At 44.6% G+C, this 27,880-nt stretch overlaps 1 protein-coding gene across 2 annotated transcripts in view; it reads left to right on the top strand.

Annotated features, from left to right (window-relative positions):
- Positions 1 to 27,880, top strand: part of SV2B (synaptic vesicle glycoprotein 2B) — a 247,574-nt gene that overhangs the window by 176,626 nt on the left and 43,068 nt on the right. For both annotated transcript variants that reach the window (XM_018066594.1, XM_005694936.3), the window contains exons 3-6: positions 10,187 to 10,367; positions 10,834 to 10,985; positions 21,594 to 21,727; positions 23,491 to 23,580. In XM_018066594.1, coding sequence (XP_017922083.1) covers positions 10,187 to 10,367; positions 10,834 to 10,985; positions 21,594 to 21,727; positions 23,491 to 23,580 — 557 coding nt within the window. The remainder of the gene's footprint in view (positions 1 to 10,186; positions 10,368 to 10,833; positions 10,986 to 21,593; positions 21,728 to 23,490; positions 23,581 to 27,880) is intronic.

Below are 27,880 nucleotides of genomic sequence, written 5' to 3'. Positions count from 1 at the left end.
AGTCCAGGAGACCAGAGTGTATGCAGGGCCAGCAGAGAGCCTCTGCGAGTCCCTGGCCTTCTCTGGCACTCAGCCTCCTCACCCGGTACAGCATAGGCATTGAACTCAGTGCCTAATTTCTAAGATTCATCAGTTTGCCTATGTGTCTGAATCTGTCAGGGTGTAGTCAGGAGACAGAAATTATGCCAGTTATTGTAACAGAGAGAATTTAATGTAAAAAAAAAACCCTATTAATTAAGTACGTATAAGTGAAATGTTTATAGAGCGTATACTGAGGTAGGGACGGCAAGAAGGAATAAATTAGAATTATGATAACTTAGAAACTGAGAGAAAGCATTCTCATGGGGTTACAGCTCAGATCTCTGGAGAGGGGTCCTGGCTGGCTGGTGCTGTGTGAAGGGAGGGGAAGCAGGATGTGGCTGGTTAATAAATTTAATAATTAACTTTATGACACATTTTAAACTTTTTATTTTGTCTTGGAGTCTGACCGATTAACAATGCTGTGATCGTTTCGGATGGATAGCAAAGGGACTCAGCCTTGCATATTGTTCAATTCCTTAGTTTAGTTCCTCAGTCGAGCCCATGGCCTGTAGCCCGTCAGGCTCCTCTGCCCATGGGATTTCCTAGGCAAGGGTACCGGAGTGGGCTGCCAGGGTTGCCACGCCCTTCTCAAGGGGATCTTTCCGACCCAGGGGTCGAACCTGCGTTTCGGGCTTGGCAGGTAGATTCTGCTGAGCCACCTGGGAAGCCCAGCCATCCATATACATGTGTCCATCCTCCCCCAAGAACCATTCTCCAGTGGTTCTTCTTGTTGGATTCCGCTGCTGCTGCGGCGGAAGGGAACTGCGGCAGCCAGCGTCAAAGAGCGTTGCTCAGGTGAAACTCGCAGGAGCAGAAAGCATAGGCCCTTGCTCCTTCACCAGCCTTTAAGCCTCCCTCTAGTGCCCCCTACTGGCAGGCTTGCAAAGCACATGTCGTTTGTGGACAATGTAGGGGTTGGAAGGGTGGCTTTGGAGCTGAGAGGGAATAGCTTAATACCTGGCTCAATGTTTATTGCTGAGATTGCAAACTGGTGGCCCAGAAGCGACTTAGGGCCACCTCTGACCCATCTGTCCTGTGTGACAATCCCAAACGTTTAATCATCCATTCATGTTTGGTTTTTTGTTTGTTTTTTTGCTTTTTCACTATTCCCCCAACATTTATTATGAAAAATTTCAAACATATAGAAAGATAGAAATAATTTTACAATATACACTTATATACCTACTACTTACACTTTACAATTAATATTTCACTATATTTTCTTCATTGTCTACCTCTCCACAAAACCGCCTTTTTAAAAATTATTTTTTATTTTTAAAAAGATTTTTGGTCACTCTTTGTAGCACAGGGGAACGTTAGTTCCCTGGCCAGGGATGAAGCCCCCACCCCCTGCATTGGAAGCACGGGGTCTTAACCTCTGGACCGCCAGGGAAGTCCCAGCACAAACCTAGCTTTTAAAAATTCCAGTTATAAGATGCTTACAAAAGACATAGCTAAAGCAAAACAGCATAGAAAAGTTTAGAGAATTCAAAAGTCACTTGGCTTTACCCAAATAATTTGAAAATGTATGTCCACACAAAAACCCACCTACTGAAGCTTATAGCAACTTTATTCATGATTGCTCATACTTGGAAGCAACAAAGATCTCCTTCAGTAGGTGAATGGATAGACCAACAGTGGTATAGCCATACAGTGGGATATTATTCTTGGCTTTGGGTTTGTTTTTATAATCTGACAATCTTCTTCCTGAGAAATCCACAGAATTTCATCTTTCTCTTTTTATATTTTTTACAAACGAATGGGAAGGCAGCTTGGAGGGTGCATGCTCAGCTGACTGTTAGTAATTCTGTGGGCTGTAGCCTGCCAGGCTCCTCTGTCCATGGGTTTTCCCAGGCAAGAATACTGGAGCGGGTTGCCATTTACTTCTCCAGGGTATCTTCCTGATCCAGGGATCGAACCTGTATTTCCTGCATCTCCTACATTGACGGGAGGTTCTTTACCACGGTGCCACCTGGGAAGCCCAGCCTGGAGGTTAGCTACTTCAGTAATCGGTTTGCAGATGTGGTGGTCAGGCCCTTGGAGGGTGAGAGGATATCTCTCAAATTATGCAACCAGTGAACAAGATCTTTGGTTTCCAGGGACCAGGATTCCATCGCTACCCCTCCCTGTGTTTCCCTGAGGGTGGGTGTACACTAGCCTCTGAGTGTGGTCCATGGATCAGCAGCACCAGTCTTGCTAGAAAGGCAAAACCTCAAGCCCCAACTCAGACCTATTGAACTGAGAATCAGAATCTGATATTAAGAAGATCCCTCTGTGATTTGTGTGCACAGTGAAATTGGAGAAGTGCTGAAGATAGCTTTATTGAAGTAAGAGAAAAAGAGAACTTCTTTTGGACTCTGGTGTTTTTCTCTGGGGTGGGGCCAGGGTATGGGGTGTATGCATGCATGCTAAGTCGCTGCAGTCGTATCTGACTCTGTGCGACCCTATGGACAGCAGGCCACCAGGCTCCTCTGTCCACGGAATTCTCTAGGCAAGAGTACTGTAGTGGATTGCCAGTTCCTTCTCCAGGGGTGTGTAGATGGGTTCTTGCCAAATGTCCTGACCATTCGTCTGATTCTTGTCTCCCCTTCTAAACTTGTAGGCCCACAGGCATGTAGACAGCACACGTGCATGCAATCATACGTGTGTGTGCATGTTCTGTCTCTCGCACACACGTACACCCTCTGCGCCATGCATGAGCTGGCCTCAGTCCTCACCAGCCCCAGTTCCTTGCATGTCCCACGTGTACTGCATTCTGTTCACACGGAACTCCTTGCAGGTAGTTGTCCACTCACATCAGGGGCTGTTTCTGCCTCCCTGTCTCTGCACCTGCTGTCTGCTCCCGCCTGTGATATATCCCATCACCAAGGTGGAACCCTATTTTTTTTTTTAAATCTGAAATTCAAATTTATCTTATTTTTTAAATTAATTGTTTGCTCAGCCATGTCTGACTTTTTGTGCGCCCATGGACTGTAGCCCGCCAGACTCCTCTGTCCATGGGATTCTCCAGACAAGAATACTGGAGTTGGTTGTCACTCCCTTCTCAAAGGGATCTTCGTGACCCAGGGATCAAACCCGGGTCTCCTGGCTAGTGGCCAGTATTGAGTGTTTGCTGTTTTGCTGCTGTTATAGGATGCATTAGGCTTCTTAAGTGTGTTGAGTACTTCAGATTGGTTCAGTTCAGTCACTTAGTCATGTCTGACTCTTTGCGACCCCATGGACTGCAGCACACCAGGCTTCGCTGTCCATCACCAACTCCTGGAGCTTGCTCAAACTCATGTCCATTGAGTCAGTTATGCCATCCAACCATCTCATCCTCTGTCCTCCCCTTCTCCTCCAGCCTTCAATCTTTCCCAGCAACAGGGTCTTTTCCAATGAGTTGGTTCTTGGCATCAGGTGGCCAAAGTAATGAAGCTTCTGCTTCAGCATCAGTCCTTCCAATGAATATTCAAGATTGATTTCCTTTAGAATGAACTGGTTAGCTCCTTGCAGTCCAAGGGACTCTCAAGAGTCTTCTCCAACACCACAGATCAAAAGCATCAATTCTTTGGTGCTCAGCTTTCTTTATAGTCCAACTCTCACATTCATACATGACTACTGGAAAAACCATAGTTTTGACTAGATGGACTTTTGTTGGCAAAGTAATATCTCTGCTTTTTAATATGCTGTCGAGGTTTGTCATAGCTTTTCTTTCAAGGAGCAAGCGTCTTTTAATTTCATGGCTGCAGTCACCATCTGCAGTGATTTTGGAGCCCAAAACAACAAGTCTGTCACTGTTTTCATTGTTTCCCCATCTGTTTGCCATGAAGTGATGGGACCAGATTCCATGATCTTCGTTTTCTGAATGTTGAGCTTTAAGCCCTTTTTCACTCTCCTCTTTCACTTTCATCAAGAGGCTCTTTAGATCTTCTGCACTTCACTTTCTGCCATAAGGGTGGTGTCATCTGCATATGTGAGGTTATTGATATTTCTCCTGGCAATCTTGATTCCCACTTGTGCTTCATCCAGTCCAGCATTTCTCAAGATATACTCTGCATATAAGTTAAATAAGCAGGGCGACAATAAACAGCCTTGATGTATTTCTTTCCCTATTTGGAACCAGTTTGTTATAACATGTCCAGTTCTAACTTGCTTCTTGACCTGCATACAGATTTCTCAGGAGGCAGGTTAGGTGGTCTGGTATTCCTGTCTCTTTAAGAATTTCCCACAGTTTGTTGTGATCCACACAGTCAAAGGCTTTGGCATAGTCAATAAAGCAGAAATAGATGTTTTTCTGGAACTTTCTTGCTTCTTCGATGATCCAGAGGTTGTTGGCAATTTGATCTCTGGTTCCTCTACCTTTTCTAAATCCATTTTGAACATCTGAAAGTTCACAGTTTACATACTGTTGACGCCTGGCTTGGAGAATTTTAAGCATTACTTTGCTAGCGTGTGAGATGAGTGCATTTGTGCAGTAGTTTGAACATTCTTTGGCATTGCCTTTCTTTGGGATTGGAATGAAAACTGACCTTTTCCAGTCCCATGGCCACTGCTGAGTTTCCCAAATTTGCTGGCATATTGAGTGCAGCACTTTCACAGCATCATCTTTTAGGATTTAAAAGAGTTCAGCTGGAATTCCATCACCTCCACTAGCTTTGTTCGTAGTAATGTTTCCTGAGGCCCGCTTGACTTCACATTCCAGGATGTCTGGCTCTAGGTGAGTGATCACACCATTGTGGTTATCTGGGTCATGAGGATCTTTTTTGTATAGTTCTGTGTATTCTTGCCACCTCTTCTTAATATCTTCTGGTTCTGTTAGGTCCATACAGTTTCTGTCCTTTATTGTGCTCATCTTTGCATGAAATGTTCCCTTGGTATCTCTAATTTTCTTGAAGATATCTCTAGTCTCTCCCATTCTATTTGTTTCCCTCTATTTCTTTGCATTGATCACTGATGAAAGCTTTCTTATCTCTCCTTGCTATTCTTTGGAACTCTGCATTCAAATAGTATATCTTTCCTTTTCTCCTTTGCTTTTAGCTTCTCTTCTTTTCTCAGCTATTTGTAAAGCCTCCTCAGACAACCATTTTGCCTTTTTGCATTTCTTTTTCTTAGGGATGGTCTTGATCACTGCCTCTTGAACAATGTCACGAACCTCCGTCCATAGTTCTTCAGGCACTCTGTCTATCAGATTTAGTCCCTTAAAGCTATTTGTCACTTCTGCTGTATAATCATAAGGGATTTGATTTAGGTCATACCTGAATGGTCCAGTGGTTTTCTCTTCTTTCTTCAATCTAAGTCTGAATTTGGCAACAAGGAGTTCATGATCTGAGCCACAGTCAGCTCCTTATTTTTGCTGACTGTATAGAGCTTCTCCATCTTTGGCTGCAAAGAATATAGTCAATCTGATTTCAGTGTTGACCATCTGGTGATGTTCATGTGTAGAGTCTTCTTTTATGCTGTTGGAAGAGGATCTTTGCTATGACCAGTGTGTTCTCCTGGCAAAACTATGTTAGCCTTTGACCTGCTTCGTTTTGTACTCCAAGGCCAAATTTGCCTGGTACTCCAGGTAGCTCTTGACTTTCTACTTTTGTATTCCAGGCCCCTATAAGGAAGAGGACATCTTTTTGGGGGTTAGTTTTAGAAGGTCTTGCAGATCTTCAGAGAACTGTTCAACTTCAGCTTCTTCAGCATTACTGGTTGAAGTATATACTTGCTACCCCATTATCTATTCCTGTATGACTCAGTGGCTTAAAGCCACTGTATCATCTGCTTTGCTCATGGAGCTGTATTTTGGATGGGAATTCCCTCCTCCTCCCTTCCTTTATTCCCCTAAATATCTATTTGTTTATTTGACTGTGTCTGGTCTTAGTTGCAGCACGTGGGATATTCACTGAGGCTCATGGACCTTCTAGCTCGACTCACAGGCTTAGTTGCTTGGGCCATGTGCTATCTGAGTTCCCTGACTAGCGATCAAACCTGTGTCTCCTGCATTGCAAGGTAGATTCTTAACCACTGGACAATCAGGGATTCTAAACCACTGGACCCCCTTCCTCCCTTTCAATATCTCTTTCTTTATTCCAAATGTTTACTAACCAGGTATCACGAGACCAACACAAGTCATTTGTTGGCTGAATGGGATGGTGGAAATTCTAGGCAGTTGTTGTTCAGTGGCTTAGTCATGTCCTCTTTGCAACCCCACGGACTGCAGCATACCAGGCTCCCCTGTCCTTCGCTACCTCCCGGAGTTTGCTCAAACTCATCATGTCCACTTGATTAGGTGATGCCATCCAGCCATCTCCCCCTTTGCCACCCCCGTCTTCTGCCCACAGTCTTTCCCAGCATCTAGGCAGGGAGCCACACTAAAATGAGGCAAGCCAAACTTGGAAGCTGCACGTACCTACCTGGCGAAAATAGTTCCCTCTCTGCTCTGGTCTAGAAGCCTGAATTACCAAGCATAAGGAATGATGTAAAACTCCCTTGTCAACTGGGCTGGTGGTGACCTCCCAGGGGCCTGTCTGGGAGGGGAGAAGAAGGGCAGGGCATCTCATATGTGGGGCTCTGGCCATGGGTGTCCTGGGGGAGGCCTGGTCGGGCAGGGGCAGAGTTTGGGACTTATCTGATTGGTTAGGGCATCAGATGCTGGTAGGAAGCTAGCATGGACCAGGCACCAAGCCAGTCTTGCAGACTAGTACGCCTGATGAGAGTAACAGGAAAGCTCCAGCCCGACCCAGGCACAGGACCCAATTCCTTCTTTTTAAAAATATTTATTTGCTTTTATTTTGCTCATTTTTGGCTGTACCGGGTCTTCATTTTTGGCTGTGCTGGGTCTTCATTGCTGGGCACAGGCTTTGACTAGTTGTAGCGAGGGAGGGCTACTCTCTATTGAGGTGCGTGGGCTTCTCACCGCGGTGGCTTCTCTCGTTGGGGAGCACAGCCTCTAGGCAGGCAGGTCAGTAGTTGCTGCACACAGGCTTAATTGCCCCGAAGCATGTGGGATCTTCCCAGACCAGAGATCCAGCCAGTGTCCCCTGCATTGCACGGTGGATTCTTGGCCACTGGACCACCAGGGAAGCCCCCAATTCATTCTTGATAGAGATGGGTCATGGCCACAGAAGATGGTTTTAAGACACCTTCATCAATGAGTAAGGCATTGAGACATAACACTCAATAGGTAAGAGCTGGGCAAGATTAAGTCTGCCAGGAGCCAGATGCTGAAAGCCCTTGGCCGGTCAGGGCTGAATCAGGCAGACAAACTCAGAGTCTAGTGGGAACACTAACCAGACATCATTACAATACAGCATGACCCAGGCCTGAGCTGGGTTTGCAAGTCTTGGCTCATTTTCTCAAACACAAATGTCAATGACCTAATAAAGTGGGAGATTGCTCACTATATTTTCTAAGCTGTGGGCTGGGAAACTGGTAAAATAGTAGTGGAGAAAAACCTTGGGCCCAGGAGCATAGGTACAGCAATTTCCCCTAGACATCCCCACATCTGACTCACTGCAGGTCTTTGCCCAAATGTCCCAGTTCCCCGAGGGATGTCGGAACCATTTTGTTTGGAAATGTCACCTTCCACTCTGATTCTCCCTGTCTCTGCCTCCGTGTTATTTTTCTTTGTATCACTTTCAGCAACCCACTTACTGTATATTTCACTCACTTACTTATCATCTCTTTTCCCAACTAGAATGTAAGGGCCACGAAGGCAGGGATTTTCATGCGTTTGTCTCCTGCTGTATTCCCAGTAATGGAAACATGGGCTAAGTCACTTCAGTCATGTCCGACTCTTTGTGACCCCATGGACTGTAGCCTGCCAGGCTCCTCTGTCCATGGGATTTCCCAGGCAAGAATACTGGAGCGGGTTGCCATGCCCTCCTCCAGGGGATCTTCTTGACCAGGGATCGAACCTGAGTTTCTTATTTTTTTGCATTGACAGGTGGGTTCTTTACCACTAGCATCACCAAATAACACTTAACTAATAACAGGCATTGAATGCATGTTTGTAGACTCATGGGCATGTTTCCTGGACTAATGTCACATATGGAAGGGAAAAAGGAAAGGGCTTATTTCGTGGCTTTGAGTTGTGTAGAGGTGAAAAGTGACGAGGCGTGTGAGTGAAGGAAGTCTTAGTGAAAACCACTGACAGCACCGAAGTTATCTTCTTTTCATCTCATAAAATAAAATAATAAAAGAAGGAAACCTGTCACCGGGAAGATAAAGCAGAGCGTAGTTCCACTGATCCTTTTGGGGACCTCCCTTCAAGTTGATTAAACAGCTAATGAAGATTTTGGCTGTACGTGGGCCCCTCCCAGCACACATCTGCCTAAATAAAGCATCACGGGTCAGGAGAAGCTTCCTGAAAGATAAATCATTTTCTTCATCTGATTTACAGTCAAGGTTGAGCAAAAGTACACTTACCTAATTTGTATTCAGGATTTCCACTGTATGAAAGACGTTCTCCAAAATTTCCTTCTTGGGTTTAGTATATAACGTATCAATATATTCTTTTTTATTTTTATTTTTACTTTATTTTACTTTACAATACTGTATTGGTTTTGCCATACATTGACATGAATCCACCATGGGTGTACATGCGATCCCAAACATGAACCCCCCTCCCACCTCCCTCCCCACAACATCCCTCTGGGTCATCCCCGTGCACCAGCCCCAAGCATGCTGTATCCTGCATCGGACATAGACTGGTGATTCGATTCTTATATGATAGTATACATGTTTCAATGCCATTCTCCCAAATCATCCCACCCTCTCCCTCTCCCTCTGAGTCCAAAAGTCCGCTATACCCATCATGGAAACAACCTAGATGTCCATCAGCAGATGAATGGATAAGAAAGCTGTGGTACATATACACAATGGAGTATTACTCAGCCATTAAAAAGAGTACATTCGAATCAGTTCTGTTGAGATGGATGAAACTGGAGCCGATTATACAGAGTGAAGTAAGCCAGAAAGAAAAACACCAATACAGTATACTAACACATATATATGGAATTTAGAAAGATGGCAATGATGACCCTGTATGCAAGACAACAAAAAAGACACAGATATAACGTGTCAATATATTCTTAAGTCATTCATAAATAGTAAGTATTCAGTTTTTAGTTGGAAAGAATTATCTGTGTGCTTCTAGAGATCTGCCACCCCTCTGAGGATGCTGGTTTTACTGGAATTCCATAAATGTGTCTACAACAGTGTGTTTATATTACTATATCTCAAGGTAACTGATGGGGCTTCCCCAGTGGCTCAGTGGTAAAGAATCCACCTGCCAATGCAGGAGACCTGGGTTCGATTCCTGGGTGGGGAAAATCCCCTGGAGGAGGAAATGGCAAACCACTCCAGTATCCTTGCCTGGAGGATCCCATGGACAGAGGAGCCTGACAGGCTACAGTTCATGGGGTCACAAAGAGTCAGACACGACTGAGCAACTAAACCACCACCAGGGTAACTGATTGTATTACAAGCATGTAGTAGTTACATCTGTTGGAGAAAGGATAGCACATGGCTGCTCTCTTCTACATTCTCCTGATAAATCTCAACATTTAAAGTAATTACAGTCCAATAAAAAAGGAAATCTGAACATTGGTTGTGGCTTGGAAAAGGCCCTTCTTGGGTGTTTAATGAAATGAACTGTCTTGTTGGGAGTCGCTCTTATCACTCTCGTCTTGTCTTCTCCCTCCCGATGGTCCCCATACCTGCCTCACCACACTTTCCCCTGGGAAATTTGTCTTTAAGCATAACCCCACAGGTAAGGACATTTGAGGCACTGCCACTTTTTTGTTTAAAAATAAAAATGACAGAATTTCCTTCAGCTGCACATTACGCATTTCAAAGAAAGGTACGTCAAACCCAGTTCTGGTTGATCTATTTTAGCACGTGTACATATGTGTCAACCTGGTGAGGCTGTTATTTTCTGAATAGCATTCCTCAGAAGTCGCGTTTGTCCGACGTGTCTAATTTGCTGCCTACATCTGTCACACTCCACCTTTTATGTCTGTGACACAGAATTTCTAGGATGCATTAAGATGGGCATCAGGTTTTCCAAAACATCGTACGGTCTCTAATCTCTTGCCTCCTCCCTCCACCCTCCCTTCTCTCTTTCTCTTTCTCACAGGGCTGATAGTCTACCTAGGAATGATGGGGGGCGCCTTCGTCCTGGGGGGCCTGGCTGATAAGCTGGGGAGGAAGCGAGTCCTCAGCATCTCCCTGGCCATCAACGCTTCCTTTGCCTCCCTCTCCTCCTTCGTACAGGGATATGGAGCTTTCCTCTTCTGCAGACTCATCTCAGGCATAGGGTACGTAATCACAGAGGTTCAGCCGGCCCCTCCTGCCCACAGACCAGCGGTCCGTCCATCCTGGTACCTTGCCTCTGAGTGGTTATCCAGAAAACCTTGAACTGAATTCTGCTTTTTAATTTCTGGCTGTATCTCACGGCCTGTGGTGCCTCAGTTCCCCAACCAGGAGTCAAACCCACGCCTCCTGCAGTGGAAGGCAGAGTCCTAACCACTGGACCACCAGGGGAGTTCCTGAATTTTGTGTGACTTCCAAGATACTGTGTAAAGGTTGAATCTTAGAAAGGGGAAAGGTTGCAAAGTCAGTGTATAAGGTCAAAAGAACCTAACGCTGCCTTAGGCTGGTCTTTTGAATTTACTGGGTTGTTTCACCACTTGGCCCAAGGGTGGGACAAGGCAACTGGGTTCCTGGTCTGACTGTGTTTAGTGCCTGACTTGGTTCTGCCTTTCTGGCGTTTTCTCTCTGCAGTATTGGGGGTGCTCTGCCCATCGTGTTCGCCTATTTTTCTGAATTCTTGTCCCGGGAGAAGCGAGGGGAGCATCTCAGTTGGCTGGGCATCTTCTGGATGGCTGGTGGCATCTATGCATCTGCCATGGCCTGGAGCATCATCCCGCACTACGGTGAGTGCAGAAAGCTTCAAAGGGCCGGGGGGCCTTTGATCCCAGACACCTGCATCCGAACAGCGTTTCCTGTCCTCAGCCTTGATCCCGCACTCTCATACACAGTTCCTGAGTACAACCTTGATCTTTCTAAAGAACTTCCAGCGCTGGAACACATTGCTAATTTCAGTACATGTCTGTCTGGAAATAATACAGTCTACCCTTCCTCTCTTCCCCTCTCCTTCTCTCCTTTCCTCTCTTTTATTTAAAGGGATTTCAGCTTTCATCTCCAGCCCTCCTCCTCACAGCAAATTAGGCTCCATTCCCTTCTGCAGGGGATCTTCCTGACCTAGAGATTGAACCTGGGTCTCCTGCATTGCAGGTGGATTCTTTATCATCTGAGCCACCCAGGAAGCCCTTTGAGGCAAACGTCATCTCCAGTTCTCCTCCTCACAACGAGTTAGGCTCAGTAACTCCTTTTTATAGATGGTGTAGCAGAGGCCAGGAAGTTGGTGACTCAGCCAGACTGATGACTTGGCCTTGACGTGACCTTGGATCCTGACGCCCCCTCCTGCGCAGCGCAGTGCTCTCACGCGTTTTCCATTTTACTTCCTGCTGTCCCTCTTTTGGTTGCAGACATGGAGCAGCCCTTACAGACAGGGTCTTGGTTTCAGCCAAGACAATTTTATTATCTTGGTTAATTGCGAAAACTGGATTTTCTGGACAGAGACTTGGCAACATTAACTTCCACTATTGGATTTTATTAAGAGTAAAGTAGGGAGAAGGCGGCAGTTTTGAATTTGATTAGGCCTTTGGAGTATCCTGGGTAATGCCATTAACATCCTTCAAAATTATTTTTGGCAAACTACAGATCATGGGTGTAGGCTTTGCCATCATCTAGAATCCTGCAGACCACAGGGAAGAGGAGACAAATGCCCCTGAAGTTAACCAACACTTCTCCACCCATTCCCCTCCTTGGTGTGTGAGTGTGTGTGTGTGCATGTGCGTTTGTGTGTGCGTTTATTAAAGTACAGTTTATTTGCAATGTTGTGTTACTTTCAGGTGTACAGGAATGTGAGTGAGTTATCCTTTTTCAGATTCTTTCCCCATATAGTTTATTACAAAATATAGGGTATGGTTCCTATACTATATAGTAGGTCCTTGCTTCTGCTGATGCTGCTAAGTCACTTCAGTCGTGTCTGACTCTGTGCAACCCCATAGACAGCAGCCCATCAGGCAACTCTGTCCCTGGGATTCTCCAGGCAAGAACACTGGAGTGGGTTGCCATTTCCTTCTCCAATGCATGCAAGTGAAAAGTGAAAGTAAAGTCGCTCAGTTGTGTCCAACTCCTAGTGACCCCATGGACTGCAGCCTACCAGGCTCCTCCGTCCGTGGGATTTTCCAGGCGAGAGTACTGGAGTGGGCTGCCACTGCCCTCTCCCACCTTGCCCTTTGGTAACTGTTAATTTGTTTTCTGTGTCTGTTAGTCTGTTTCTGTTTTGGAAATCAGTTCATGTGTATCATTTTTAGATTCTACATATAAACGATAACATAGGATAATTGTCTCTGTCTTCACTTAGTCTGATAATCTCTGGATCCATCCATGGTGCTGCAAATGGCATTATTTTCTTTATTTTTTATGGCTCAGTAATATTCCATAGTGTGGCTTCCTTGGTGGCTCAGTGGTAAAGAATCTGCCTGCAATATAGGAGCCTCTGGAGATGATATGGGTTTGATCTCTGGGTGGGGAAAATACCCTGGAGGAGGGCATAACAACCCACTCCAGTATTCTTGCCTGGAGAATCCTATGGGCAGAGGAGCTTGGTGGGCTACAGTCCATAGGGTTGCAAAGAGTCAGACACAACTGAAGTGACTCAGCACGCATGCATGCAGTATTGCATAATATATATCACATGTTCTTCATCCGTTCATCTGTCCCATGGACATTTAGGTTGCTTCCATGTCTTGGCTACTGTAAATGGTGCTGCTATGAACACTGGGGTGCATGTAGCTTTTTGAATTAGAATTTTCTGCAGATAATGCTCAGGAGTAGGATTGCAGGGTCATATGGTAATTCTATCTGTTGTTTTTTAGGGAACCTCTATACTGTTCTCCATAGGAGGATGTACCAATTTGCATCTCCACCAACAGCGTAGGAGGATTCCTTTTCCTCTTGGGATGCTTGTTTCAAACCTAAACCTTGCTGTTGTCTGTTCTGGGCTAATGGAGGCTTCAGCATTATCTTTTTAAGAAGAAGCAATCTTCTTGGATTGGTGTAGTTAAGGAGATGCTGAGTATATTAACCTGAGAACCTGATCAACCCTGAAATCTCAGTGGTTTCATACCAAAGATATTTTCCCCTCCTTCAAAGCTGGCTGGTCCTTCTGATCTGTGGGCAGCTCTGCTCCTCAGTAATCTTAGGGCTCGGGTTCCTCCCAGTGTGTGCTCTCCTCTCTTCAGAGTGATTCAGGAAAACAGCATGGGCAGTTGCATGTGGGTGCTTTTGAAGGGCAGGGGAGGAAATGGATCACATCCTCTTTGCTCACATCCCCTTGGCACCAAATCTGTAATGCGACTACATGCTACGGCAAAGGACACTGGGCAGTGTAACCTAGCTGTGTGCCCTGAAGCTGGAGGAAATGGGTTTGAGACCATATCCCACCGGATTTTGTATTAGAAACAGAGAAAGAAATGTGAACAGAAACAATGAAATAAAGAGTTGACGTTTTCCAGATAATTCTGTTATCATAGGCAGTTCTCCCTGGAGAAGGGTGCGGCAACCCACACCAGTAGTCTTGCCTGCAGAATCCCATGGACAAAGGAGCCTGGCAGGCTACAGTCCATCAGGTCACAGGTGGACACGGCTGAGGCGCCTAAGCACCCACGCAGGCAGTTTTTCATAATTTTAGATACAAAACTGTATTATTCCCCATATTAGGCTCTGCATTCTACCCTTCCCCCAAAGGCACACTTTAATTATCCAGGCTGTTGGTTACATGGGTCCAAGGAATTGCTTTTGTCCTTGCTATTAATATAATATCATTTCCCCGGGTCATTGGTCCAAATGTGTTAACAGTAAGAAATTATTTCTACATATAAATTGAACTAGAAAAATTTGCTGGGAGGGGAACAAATAGATTCTGGATAAAAGCTAAGTCAAAATAGCGGGGCTCTGTAATTTGGAACAAGTCACCCTAGCTTGTCCAGGCTTGGTTCCTTCATCTATAAAATGAAGTGAGAAAGAAGCAAAGGGAATTGACTCTAGAGATCTGATCTGTGCCAGCCTTAACAGCCCGCAGTTCTTGGGATGCAAAGCATGTCGAGAAAATTTTGGAGAGGATTCTAGAACTTGGGCTGGCTTCCCTCCAAGCTGCATTGGCAATTCTAGCCCTGTTTGCAGACTGCTTTTTCTGTAAGGGGACCGCCCCCACAACCAGCCAATGAGCAAAGGTTCTTGGCTTCACTCTGATTGGATCAGCTTAGGTCATATGCTCACCTCAGCCAATCACCAAACTCCAGAGGATGCCAGATACTGAGGGTTCATATACTTCATTCCCCGTCCCTGGCATTGGGGGTGGGGTCAGTCCCACCCAAACCACAAATCTGCAACCCAGTGGAGAAGGACTGGAAAGATTTTGTGAGGCGGGTAGCAGCCTTCAGTAGTCACTACAAACTGTGTCATTTTTTATCTTCACTTTACACACTAACACGTGCCAATGTCTGGGTGTCTGGTTTTAAAAGAAGCAATAAAATAGTTCAGGTTGGGAACTTATTGATCAAGACTGAATGGGATGCCCATGGCAGAGGGGCCATAAGGCTGCTGGCTGATAACAGGACTTATGCTTAAATATCCTACTCCAAATGGACGGGATATTTTCCTATTTGTATGCCTTTGTGGACTGCAAGGAGATCGAACCAGTCAACCCTAAAGGAAATCTGTCCTGAATATTCATTGGAAGGACTGATGCTGAAGCTGAAACTCCAATACTTTGGCTACCTGATGCGAAGAACTGACTCATTGGAAAAGACCCTGATGCTGGGAAAGATTGAAGGCAGGAGGAGAAGCAGGTGACAGAGAATGAGATGGTTGGATGGCATCACTGACTCGATGGACATGAGTTTGGGTAAACTCCGGGAGCTGGTGATGGACAGGGAAGCCTGGCATGCTGCAGTCCACAAAGAGTCAGGCATGACTGAGTGACTGAACTGCACTGAACTGAGGCTTGTATGAAATCTGTGGCTTTTACATGCCATTTAAAAATGGCCTCTTGGATGATTAGGCTTGAAGGCTTGAAATGCACATTTACTTGAGGGCAAACCACCCTAGAAATATGGTGGACTAGAATCACAGGGTAACAGGAGTGACTATTTATTTTAAGCCTCATTTTTACCAGGACCAGATGTTTTGTCCACAGTGAGCCAGTTATTTGATGATATTTTTTAATAGACCTAAGACATTAATCCTCTAACATCGCCTCCTCTCAGCAGGGACAAATGCAAGGGTGATCCAGAAAGGAGACTGAATGTTTGTACGTAGCTTGTACAAACCATTTAATTGCTTTTGCCGGAATGAAATGATGTGAGGTCTTGGCACCAGGAATTTGGGTGACGGAGTCATTAAGAAAGAAAATTACAAAGCTCAGAATGTTTTTCTGGGAAGTCATGGGCACAGCCCTGAAAAAAGTGGCTATATTATGGAAGATTAATTCCCGCTGTAGTCAGCAGCACCAGCTGTTTGTGAGATCCTAACGGAGAAAAAGTAGGGCAAGCTAAAAGATCAGTGAACAAGACAATCCATATCTCCAGATTAGCAGTTGTTCCATATATTTGGAAGCAGTTCGCTATTTAATTTTATTTAATTTAAGGCCCCAAAGATGTGCCTAATGAAGTGCAGGTTACTAAGTCACCGTGAAAACCAGAGAGGCATGAGGGAATAATGGATTTTGGATAATTTGCACAGATTATCATTTTTTTTTTTTAGTTTTTTTTTTTCTTTCTTTCTTTCTTTATTTTTTTTTTATTTTTTAAATTTTAAAATCTTTAATTCTTACATGCGTTCCCAAACATGAACCCCCCTCCCACCTCCCTCCCCATAACATCTCTCTGGGTCATCCCCATGCACCAGCTCCAAGCATGCTGTATCCTGCATCAGACATAGACTGGCGATTCAATTCTTACATGATAGTATACATGTTAGAATGTCATTCTCCCAAATCATCCCACCCTCTCCCTCCCTCTGAGTCCAAAAGTCCATTATACACATCTGTGTCTCTTTCCCTGTCTTGCATACAGGGTCGTCATTGCCATCTTCCTAAATTCCATATATATGTGTTAGTATACTGTATTGGTGTTTTTCTTTCTGGCTTACTTCTCTCTGTATAATCGGCTCCAGTTTCATCCATCTCATCAGAACTGATTCAAATGAATTCTTTTTTACGGCTGAGTAATACTCCATTGTGTATATGTACCACAGCTTTCTTATCCATTCATCTGCTGATGGACATCTAGGTTGTTTCCATGTCCTAGCTATTATAAACAGTGCTGCGATGAACATTGGGGTACATGTGTCTCTTTCAATTCTGGTTTCCTCGGTGTGTATGCGCAGAAGTGGGATTGCTGGGTCATAAGGTAGTTCTATTTGCAATTTTTTAAGGAATCTCCACACTGTTCTCCATAGTGGCTGTACTAGTTTGAATTCCCACCAACAGTGTAGGAGGGTTCCCTTTTCTCCACACCCTCTCCAGCATTTATTGCTTGCAGATTTTTGGATCGCAGCCATTCTGACTGGTGTGAAGTGGTACCTCATTGTGGTTTTGATTTGCATTTCTCTAATAATGAGTGATGTTGAGCATCTTTTCATGTGTTTGTTAGCCATCCGTATGTCTTCTTTGGAGAAATGTCTATTTAGTTCTTTGGCCCATTTTTTGATTGGGTCATTTATTTTTCTGGAATTGAGCTGCAGAAGTTGTTTGTATATTTTTGAGATTAGTTGTTTGTCAGTTGCTTCATTTGCTATTATTTTCTCCCATTCAGAAGGCTGTCTTTTCACCTTGCTTATATTTTCCTTTGTTGTGCAGAAAGATGCAGAGAAGGCCTTTGACAAAATTCAACATCCATTTATGATAAAAACTCTCCAGAAAGCAGGAATAGAAGGAACATACCTCAACATAATAAAAGCTATCTATGACAAACCCACAGCAAACATTATCCTCAATGGTGAAAAATTGAAAGCATTTCCGCTAAAGTCAGGAACAAGACAAGGGTGTCCACTTTCACCGCTACTATTCAACATAGTTCTGGAAGTTTTGGCCACAGCAATTAGAGCAGAAAAAGAAATCAAAGGAATCCAAATTGGAAAAGAAGAAGTAAAACTCTCACTGTTTGCAGATGACATGATCCTCTACATGGAAAACCCTAAAGACTCCACCAGAAAATTACTAGAGCTAATCAATGAATATAGTAAAGTTGCAGGATATAAAATCAACACACAGAAATCCCTTGCATTCCTATACACGAATAATGAGAAAGTAGAAAAAGAAATTAAGGAAACAATTCCATTCACCATTGCAACGAAAAGAATAAAATACTTAGGAATATATCTACCTAAAGAAACTAAAGACCTATATATAGAAAACTATAAAACACTGATGAAAGAAATCAAAGAGGACACTAATAGATGGAGAAATATACCATGTTCATGGATCGGAAGAATCAATATAGTGAAAATGAGTATACTACCCAAAGCAATTTACAAATTCAATGCAATCCCTATCAAGCTACCAGCAACATTTTTCACAGAACTAGAACAAATAATTCCAAGATTTGTATGGAAATACAAAAAACCTCAAATAGCCAAAGCAATCTTGAGAAAGAAGAATGGAACTGGAGGAATCAACTTGCCTGACTTCAGGCTCTACTACAAAGCCACAGTCATCAAGACAGTATGGTACTGGCACAAAGACAGACATATAGATCAATGGAACAAAATAGAAAGCCCAGAGATAAATCCACACATATATGGATACCTTATCTTTGACAAAGGAGGCAAGAATATACAATGGAGTAAAGACAATCTCTTTAACAAGTGGTGCTGGGAAAACTGGTCAACCACTTGTAAAAGAATGAAACTAGATCACTTTCTAACACCGCACACAAAAATAAACTCAAAATGGATTAAAGATCTAAATGTAAGATCAGAAACTATAAAACTCCTAGAGGAGAACATAGGCAAAACACTCTCAGACATAAATCACAGCAGGATCCTCTATGATCCACCTCCCAGAATTCTGGAAATAAAAGCAAAAATAAACAAATGGGATCTAATTAAAATTAAAAGCTTCTGCACAACAGATTATCATTAAGAAAAAAATATCTCTCTGAGGCAGAGTACTCTAAACATACCTGTTTTCTGTTCTTCTTCTCTTGTTACCCGCCTGAGTTGGATGGCTATGTGGTTATTTCTAATTACGCCAGAATGGTTTTTGAACATGAGCTGAGAATGTGGAAATCTTCCTATGGTTTTGTCTTTCTCTTCCAGTTGTCACTCCCAGGAGAAAGGAAAGGCTTTTTAATCAAAATTAAAATAAACAAGCAAACCCCAGTGATATGGGAAGGAGGATGGGCTGTGCCTAAAGAGGTTGGATTCTGATTGAGAAGGCTGGGTGTGTTCTGTGTATTATGTTCTGTGGCCATTGTGTAAAAGTGGCCACAGTCCCCTGTTTTTCCACCTGGGATTCTCTCTGGCCAGTCCTTCACTCTGCAAATAGAGTCAGAAATATATGCAGAAGCAAGAGATATTAGTTAGGAGTCTCTGGCAAGTACAACAAATTGAACTGCAGTGGTAAGTAATAGACTTCAAGACATAAACTTCCCACCTCTGGAGTTAGCCATTCAGTGTATTTTTCAAGTAAATGGAATAGAGATTTTACAGTGGAATAATGTTTACCCTTTGAACTTTAGAAATCACCATATTTATTTATAAAGTTAGGTAATTTTAAGAAATGCTATTGAGGGACTTCCCTGGTGGTCTAGTGGTTAATACTGCCTTCCAAAACAAGGGGTGCAGGTTTAATCCCTGGTTGGGTAGCGAAGATCCCACATGCCTTGAGGCCAAAAATCCAAAACATAAACAACAAAATTCTGGTAAAGAATCCACGGACAGTGCACGAGACCCCAGTGTGTTTCCTGGGTTGGGAAGGTCCCCTGGAGAAGGAATAGCCTTCCCCCTGCTGTATTCATGGGCTTCCCTGATGGCTCAATTGGTGAAGAATCTGCCTGCAATGGGGGAGCCCTGGATTTGATACCTGGGTTGGGAAGATCTCCTGGAGGAGCGCATGGCAATCCCCTGAAGTATTCTTGCCTGGGGAATCCCATGGGCAGAAGAACCTGGCAGTCTACAGTCCATGGGGTCGCAAAGAGTTGGACATGACAGAATGACTAAGCACAGCACAAAAACCAGAAAAATATTGTAACAAGCTCACTAAAGACTTTAAGAATGGTCCCCATCAAAAAAAAAAAAAAAAAAAAGGGACCTTAAAACCAAAACCAGAAATGTTGTTGGAATTGTCTTCAGAGGTTGTTTTGTATGGCATGAGAGAAAAAGAAAACAGTTCTTTTGCTGATCTTTGCTGATATTCACCCATTTTACTCAACATCTTTGGCACTAAATGTCATGTAACTATTTCTAAGCAAATCAAAGCTACCCTCAAAGAAGGTGAGGTATTATTGATTGCTGGGGAGGTTTCACACACAGTGAATCTGTGGGAGCACCATTAGCTGCATTCTACAGCTGTGAAAACTCACCAACATAATAACGATGTGAGAAAGCCAGGACTTGGACTCTGACCTGTGTGACTGCAGAAGTCCAGGCACTTTCCACTGTGTCACTGTTCCCTGAAAGAGGGACATTTGCTACTTATAAAGATGTTTGAAATAACGTTTTGTAGATTCTGAAGGCAATTTCCAAAAATGAGTTTTAGAAATACTTTGAATATAATGAAAGCTGAGTTGGAGCTAGTCACCTCTCTGTTTCAATGATTATGAATTCATTTGAATATAGAAACTCAGCTTCTTTAAAAAAAAATTAGTGTTATGACTGACAGTGGTTTTCAAACTGTGGTCTTAAGCCCTGTGCTTTGGAACCACCCAGAGATGGTGTTGCTCTTTGACGTGGGTGAGAGTAATCCCCCATCAAAACCCTAGGTCACACAAGGCCCTGCTCTGGCTCTCCTTTGGCTCAGATGGTGAAGAATCTGCAGGAGATGCAGGTTTGATCCCTGGGTTGGGAGGATACCCTGGAGAGGGGCATGGCAGCCCACCTCAGTATTCTTACCTGGAGAATCCCATGGACAGAGGAGCCTGGCAGGCTACAGTCCATAGGGTTGCAAAGAGTCAGACAGGACCGAGGGACTAACACTTTCACTTTCCTGAAGGTCGTTCTAAGACCAAGTGTCAGAGACACTCTGACTGCTTTATTTTCAGTTGGAGTATAGTTGCTCTACAATGTTGTGTTAGTTTCTGCTGTGCAATGAAGTGAATCAGCCATACATATACACATATCCCCTCCTTCTTGAGCCTCCCTCCCTCCACCACCGCATCCCACCCCTCTAGGTCATCACAGAGCGCTGAGCTGAGCTCCCTCTGCGATACAGCAGCTTCCCACTAGTTATCTATTTCTGCAGATGGTGACTGCAGCCACGAAATTAAAAGACGCTTACTCCTTGGAAGCAAAGTTATGACCAACATAGACAGCATATTCAAAAGCAGGGACATCACTTGGCCAACAAAGGTCCATCTAGTCAAGGCTATGGTTTTTCCAGTAGTCACGTATGGATGTGAGAGTTGGACTATAAAGAAAGCTGAGCACCGAAGAATTGATGCTTTTGAACTGTGATATTGGAGAAGACTCTTGAGAGTCCTGCGGACTGCAAGGAGATCCAATCAGTTCATCCTAAAGGAAATCAGTCAGTCCTGAATGTTCGTTGGAAGAACTGATGTTGAAGCTGAGACTCTGATACTTTGGCCACCTGATGCAAAGAGCTGACTCATTTGAAAAGAGCCCGATGCTGGGAAAGATTGAAGGCAAGAGAAGAAGGGGATGACAGAGGATGAGATGGCTAGATGGCATCACTGACTCAGTGGACATGAGTTTGGGTAAACTCCGTGAGTTGGTGATGGACAGGGAGGCCAGGTGCTGCAGTCCATAGGGTCGCAGAGAGTTGGACACGACTGAGCGACTGAACTGAACTGAGCGTATATATGTCAGTGCTCCTCTCCCAGTTCATTCACCCTCCCCTTTCCCCTCTGTGCCACATGTCTGTCCTCTATGACTGGGTCTCTATTTCTGCCCTGTGAGCAGGCTCATTTGTACCATATTTCTAGACTGCACAAATGGGCATTAATATACGATATCTGTTTTTCTCTTGTCTAACTTACTTCACTTGGTATGATGGACTCTAGGTCCATCAATATCAATACACATGACCCAGTTTCATTCCTTTTCATGGCTGAGTAGTATTCCACTACGAATAGATAGTACCTCTTTATGTATTTATTTGTCGACAGACATTAGGTTGCTTCCACGTCCTGGCTGTTGTAACTAGTGCTGCATGTCTGGCTGCTTCTTCACAGGCTGGGGCTTCAGCATGGGCAGCAGCTACCACTTCCACAGCTGGAGAGTGTTTGTCATCGTTTGCGCTCTGCCCTGCACCGTGTCCCTTGTGGCTCTGAAGTTCATGCCGGAGAGCCCGAGGTTTCTGCTGGAGGTGAGTCAGTGCCCCACCCCGTGCAAGGCTTGCTGTCCCGGTCTCTTGGTCCCAGGTCGGCTTTGACCTGGCCTGTCATTAAACCCGTCGTGATGGTGGCCTGCCCAGGATGCGAGGACTGCCAGAGCTGGAGGGACAGAGCTCACAGAGTGCAGAGCAGCGGCACTGTTTCCTGAGTCTGGGTGGGGCTGGAGGGCACCCTCTTGAAGATGCTTCCGGTACCCATGCTCCCCAGGGGTCCTGATGACCTTCAGAGCTGCATGAGCAGGACTTCCCTGGCAGTCCAGTGGTCCTCTCCAACGTGCTTCCACTGCAGGAGGCACTGGTTCAATCCCCGGGCAGGGAACTAACATCCGCATGGTTTGAGGCAGAAAACAAAACAAAACAAAAAATGCCCAAAACAAAACAAAAAGCTGCATGGAGTTTTTTCCATGTTACAGCAGTGACCTGGGTTGTCTGTCTTTCTCTGCTCCCCAGCCCTTCAAGACTCTTGTCTTTGCAGGACCTCTCTCCTCCAGAAGGCTGCTCCCACAGTCCTGTGAGGTTTCCAGCTGGATGGTGGTGGTGGTGGTGGAGGCTTGCAGTGGTCAGATGGGCAGGGCTGGTGGAAGGGCGACAGGACTCCAAGGCTGTTACAGCCCCAGTCCTCAGAGTCCACTCACTAGCTTCCTTCTGACTTTCTGCAGACTTTCCTGTTGAATGTCTTCTTTCATCCCATTGATCAGGGGCAGATGCAGCAAAAATTTTTTTTTTTTAATCCAAGCATGTCTCAGAAGCTTTGATGTGTATTATCTCTCTAGGACTGCTGTAACAAAGCTACACAAACTGAGTGTCTCAGAGTCACAGAAATTTGTTGTCTCCCAGATCTGTTGGCTAAAAGTGCCAAATCAAGGTGTTGGCAGGGCCACACTCCCTCAGAAGTCCTTAGGGCAGAGGTCCCCAACCTCTGGAACCTAGTGCCTGGTGATCTGAGGTGGAGCTGATGTAGTGATAACAGAAATAAAGTGCACAATAAATGAAATGCACCTGAATCCTCCCCAAACCATCCTCTGCATCCTGGTCCATGGAGAAATTGTTTTCCATGACACAGGTCCCTGGTGCCAAAATGGTTGGGGGCCACTGCCTTAGGGCAAACTTCACTTCCTCTTCCAGCTTCTGGGTGGGTTGCTTACATTTAGGGTGGTCCTTGGCTTGCAGCTCTTTCACTCCAATCTGTCTTTGTCACCACAAAGTATTCTCTCTGAGTGCCTCTAGGTCTTCACTTGGGCTTCTTCTTATAAGGACACCAATCATGTTGGATTAGGGGCCCATCCTACCCCAGTATGACCTCATCTTAATTACATCTGCAGCAACCCTACTTCTAAATAAAGTCACCTTCTGGGGACACTGAGGGCTAGAACTCCAACGTATTGAAGTAGCGTGGGGGACACAATTGAACCTGTTATATGTTGGGTCTTGGCTTTAGTCGTCCAGAGAGGATCACGGCTCCCACCTGCAGTCTATTCAGCCTAAAATCTACAAGTGGTTACTCACAGCCTATGATGATAGTAATACCCAGCATTTACACCTCGAAGGCACAGCCTGATTACCCTTCCAGGATGGGCTGCGACAGAAGCTTGTCCCGGTTTTTCATAAGCTGCAGATTGTAACGTATCCATGGCCAACAGCCTAAGACGTGGGCATCAGCACCCTGTTGTCTCGGTTGGGTTTTCCACCTCTAATTAGCAAAGGATTGTTCATGTCTCTCTCCTTGGTTTTACCAGATGGGCAAACATGACGAAGCCTGGATGATTCTCAAGCACGTGCACGACACCAACATGAGGGCCAAGGGGGCCCCAGAGAAGGTGTTCACGGTGAGTGTGTGGTCACCTGTGCCAGCCGGAGGGGGCCTCTCCTCTTCACTGTTTTGGTTTGCTAAAAAATAATTTTACTGCATAAGCACAGCATGGAAAATTTGTCAAAAAGGAAATAAAGCCCCGGATATTCTGCATCATATTACTGCATCATAATTATTTTTTGTATTTTGATGGATTCCTTCTTGATACCACTAATTGCTCAAAAATAGCAAAGGGAAAAACTAGCTGTATTCGTATGGAGATAGCCAGATGTACCTATATTTACATATAAATATATATGATTTAAGAGCCCTCATAGACATTCTACATGTGTCTAATAGTATTCAGAATCATCCTTTTTTAAAAAAAATATTTATTTTAATTGGAGGCTAATTACAGTATTGTGGTGGTTTTGCCATACATGGACATGAGTCTGCCATGGGTGTACACTGTGTCCCTTGTCCCAAACCCCCCTCCCACCTCCCTCCCCACCCCATCCCTCTGGGGTGTCCCTGGGCACTGGCTTGGAAGGCTCCGTTTCATGCATTGAACTTGGACTGGTCATCTATTTCACATACAGTAATACACATGTTTCAGTGCCATTCTCTCAAATCATCCCACCCTCGCCTTCTCCCACAGAGTCCAAAAGTCTGTTCTTTACATCTGTGTCCCTTTCCCTGTCTTGCATATAGAGTGGTTGTTACCATCTTTCTAAATTCCATGCGTTAACATACTGTATTGGTGTTTTTCTTTATGGCTTACTTCATTCTGTATAATAGGCTCTGATTTCATCCGCCTCATCAGAACTGACTCAAATGCATTCTTTTTAGTAGCTGAGTAATATTTCATTGTGTATACGTACCACAACTTTCTATCTATTCATCTGCTAATGGACATCTAGGTTGCTTCCATGTCCTGGCTATTATAAACAGTGCTGCGATGAACATTGGGGTACACGCGTCTCTTTCAATTCTGGAATTCTGGTTTCCTCGGTGTGTATGCCCAGCAGTGGGATTGCTGGGTCATAAGGCAGTTCTGTTTCCAGTTTTTTAAGGAATCTCCACACTGTTCTCTATAGTGGCTGTACCAGTTTGCATTCCCACCAACAGTGTAAGAGGGTTCCCTTTTCTCCACACCCTCTCCAGCATTTATTGTTTGTAGACTTTTGGATAGCAGCCTTTCTGACCAGCATGAGATGGTACCTCATTGTGGTTTTGATTTGCATTTCTCTGATAATGAGTGATGTTGAGCATCTTTTCATGTGTTTGTTAGCCATCTGTATGTCTTCTTTGGAGAAATGTCTGTTTAGTTCTTTGGCCTATTTTTTTTGATTGGGTCATTTATTTTTCTGCTATGGAGTTGCATGAGCTGCTTGTATATTTTGGAGATTAATTCTTTATCAGTTGTTTCATTTGCTATTATTTTCTCCCATTCTGAAGGCTACCTTTTCACCTTGCTTATAGTTTCCTTCAGTGTGCAAAAGCTTTTAAGTTTAATTAGGTTCTGTTTGTTTATTTTTGCTTTTATTTCCATTGCTCTGGGAGGTGGGTCATAGAGGATCTTGCTGTGATTTATGTCAGAGAGTGTTCTGCCTATGCTTTCCTCTAGGAGTTTTATAGTATAACATTTAGCTTAAACTTTTCTTATACATGTGTATATGTTAATCATTCAGTTGTGCCCAACTCTGTGCGACTGCATGGACTGAAGGGGCACAGAGGATTGACCTCTCAGAGTACAGGGTCTCCTCCTTCCTTCTCCCCACCCGCCTCCTCTTTTCTCCCTCTTTAGTCCCCTCCCCTCCCCTATCCTCTCTGTGGAATAAAACACATTTTTCTCCTTGACTCATGCAAAGAAGTTTATGTCTTTTGAGTTTGAGCCCATGTCCCAAGAATTTTCCCACATGTGAAGCAGTTTATTAATATGTGGTTTTTATTCCACAATAACCCTGAACTCTCCTAAGAGGAGTCTTTGGGTAGATTCAGTTCAGTTCAGTTCAGTTCAGTCGCTCCGTCGTGTCTGACTCTTTGCGACCCCATGAATTGCAGCACGCCAGGCCTCCCTGTCCATCACCAACTCCTGGAGTTCACTCAAACTCACGTCCATCGAGTCAGTGATGCCATCCAGCCGTCTCATCCTCTGTTGTCCCCTTCTCCTCCTGCCCCCAATCCCTCCCAGCAGCAGAGTCTTTTCCAATGAGTCCACTCTTCGCATGAGGTGGCCAAAGTACTGGAGTTTCAGCTTTAGCATCATTCCTTCCAAAGAACACCCAGGACTGATCTCCTTTAGAATGGACTGGTTGGATCTCCTTGCAGTCCAAGGGACTCTCAAGAGTCTTCTCCAACACCACAGTTCAAAAGCATCAATTCTTGGGCACTCAGCTTTATTCACAGTCCAACTCTCACTGTCCACTTCATTTGTGTGTCTGTCCCTATAACTATAAATCTCCCTGACCTTCCACCTCTGTCTTGCCCTGCTTGTCCCATGCAGGACCTTACAAAGGGTGGTTTTCCTAAGGTTGCCTCTGGAAGGATCACTTCTAAACTAACCACAGATTGATACTTTGTATAAAATAAATAACTAATGAACACCTGCTGTATAGCACAGGGAAGGCTACTTAACACACAGTGGAGACTTGAATGGGAAGGAAGTCCAAAAAAGAGGGGATATATGTGTATGTGTGACTTCCCAGGTGGTGCTAATGGTAAAGAATCCACCTGCAATGCAGGAGCTGCAGAAGGCTCAGGTTTGATCCCTGGGTTGGGAAGATCCCCTGGTGGAGGGCACAGCAAACTATTCCAGTATTCTTGCCTAGAAAATCCCATGGACAGAGAAGCCTGGTGGGCTACAGTCCATAGGGTTGCAGCGTCAGACGTGACTGAAGGGACTTCGCATGCACGTGACTGATTCATTTTGCTTTATAGTAGAAACGAATACAACATTGTAAATCAACTATTCTCCAATAAAAATTAAAAAAAAAAAAAACAACCACAGGGTTGCCTGACTGGGACCCCTTTTCAGAGAAGTGGTCTGACGTTCTCTTTTTAACAACCCATTCTAACGTAAACAGTTTACTTTTAAGAAATGAGATCTTTCTTGGCCTGAAAATCAATCAAAACTCCAAATTCCAAAGGTGAAACTGAGCCCTTCCTTCAGGACCAGAATTCCTCATTTCAGGAAGGGTGTGCATGCCCCAGAAGAAAGCTCAGGCAGGAATCAGTGAGCAGAGGACTCTGAGACCTGGAATTTTGTCTTTTTCCAACATGCATGCCAGTCACCAAATCCTTGGGCATAAACTCTGTTTTTAGTAGTTTCCACCCCTCCACAGGAAAAGGGAATTAGAAAGGTTATGGACTCAGTATTTCCATAACTGATGCTAGAAGCTCAGCTTCTCTGTACACAAGTGCCGAATCGAATCTCAGAGACAGTTTTGGATGAAGTAGAAATGAATAGCTTTATTGCTTCGTCAGGAAAGAGTGGGGGGCCACAGCACGCTAATGCCCTCAGAAATGTGTGTCCCAACTTGGGGAAGATAGTGAGAAGTTTCATAGTAATTGCTCAAAGAGGATGTGATCAGCTCATGGACGTTCTTCTGATGGGTAATGGGTTGGTGGTGAGTTAAGTAGGAGTCAGCATCATCAACCTTCAGGTCTAACTAGTCTGGGGTCTACTTGCTTGTGGGCAGCATATCGTCATTAATAGTTAACTTCTCTCACCTGGAGGGGATTTCAGGATCTGTAACACAGCTCAAAGATACTGTGTGTATCCACTGATGTGGAAACAGGACCTTGCTCCAAGGCCGCACTATTGTTTCTCCCTGATCTCTCATCCCTTCCGTAATTAACGACTACTTGGAACTGCCCATTGGAACTCAGGGAAGGTCATGGAGGCTGAATGAAGGCTCTTTCCTGTAATCAAAGAAATGGGGGACACAGAAAGGCCTTATGCCCAAGAGCCCCACAGGGTCCTGCATGGTATCATGCTGACTTGATGGTCATAATTATGTAGGAGTGGATGACTGGATGGGGCAGGGAGAAAAGGGAAAAACAAATGACTGGAAAGTGTTATAGCCTCAGACCGCTGGGCTGTGGCTGGAGTCGGACGTGAATACTCAGCCCCACTGGCTGGGGTTGCCTGTTCTGCTCCTGTGTGCTCCCCTCCGTGCATGTATCACAGTGAACGTACTCAGTGGCCTTGAGGAAGAGCGTCAGGCAGGCTGGACTCAGTGCCCATGGGAAGCCCTGGGTGTGGCCCTCCTCTCTCTGCCTTTGAGCTGATGGGGTTCAGGATATAACAGCCCCAGATTATGGCACCTCGGCGT

Source organism: Capra hircus, chromosome 21, assembly GCF_001704415.2.
Source record: "Capra hircus breed San Clemente chromosome 21, ASM170441v1, whole genome shotgun sequence".
Lineage (NCBI taxonomy): Eukaryota > Metazoa > Chordata > Mammalia > Artiodactyla > Bovidae > Capra > Capra hircus.
Note: the sequence above shows the minus strand (reverse complement) of the source record. Positions and strands in the feature narration are given on the sequence as shown.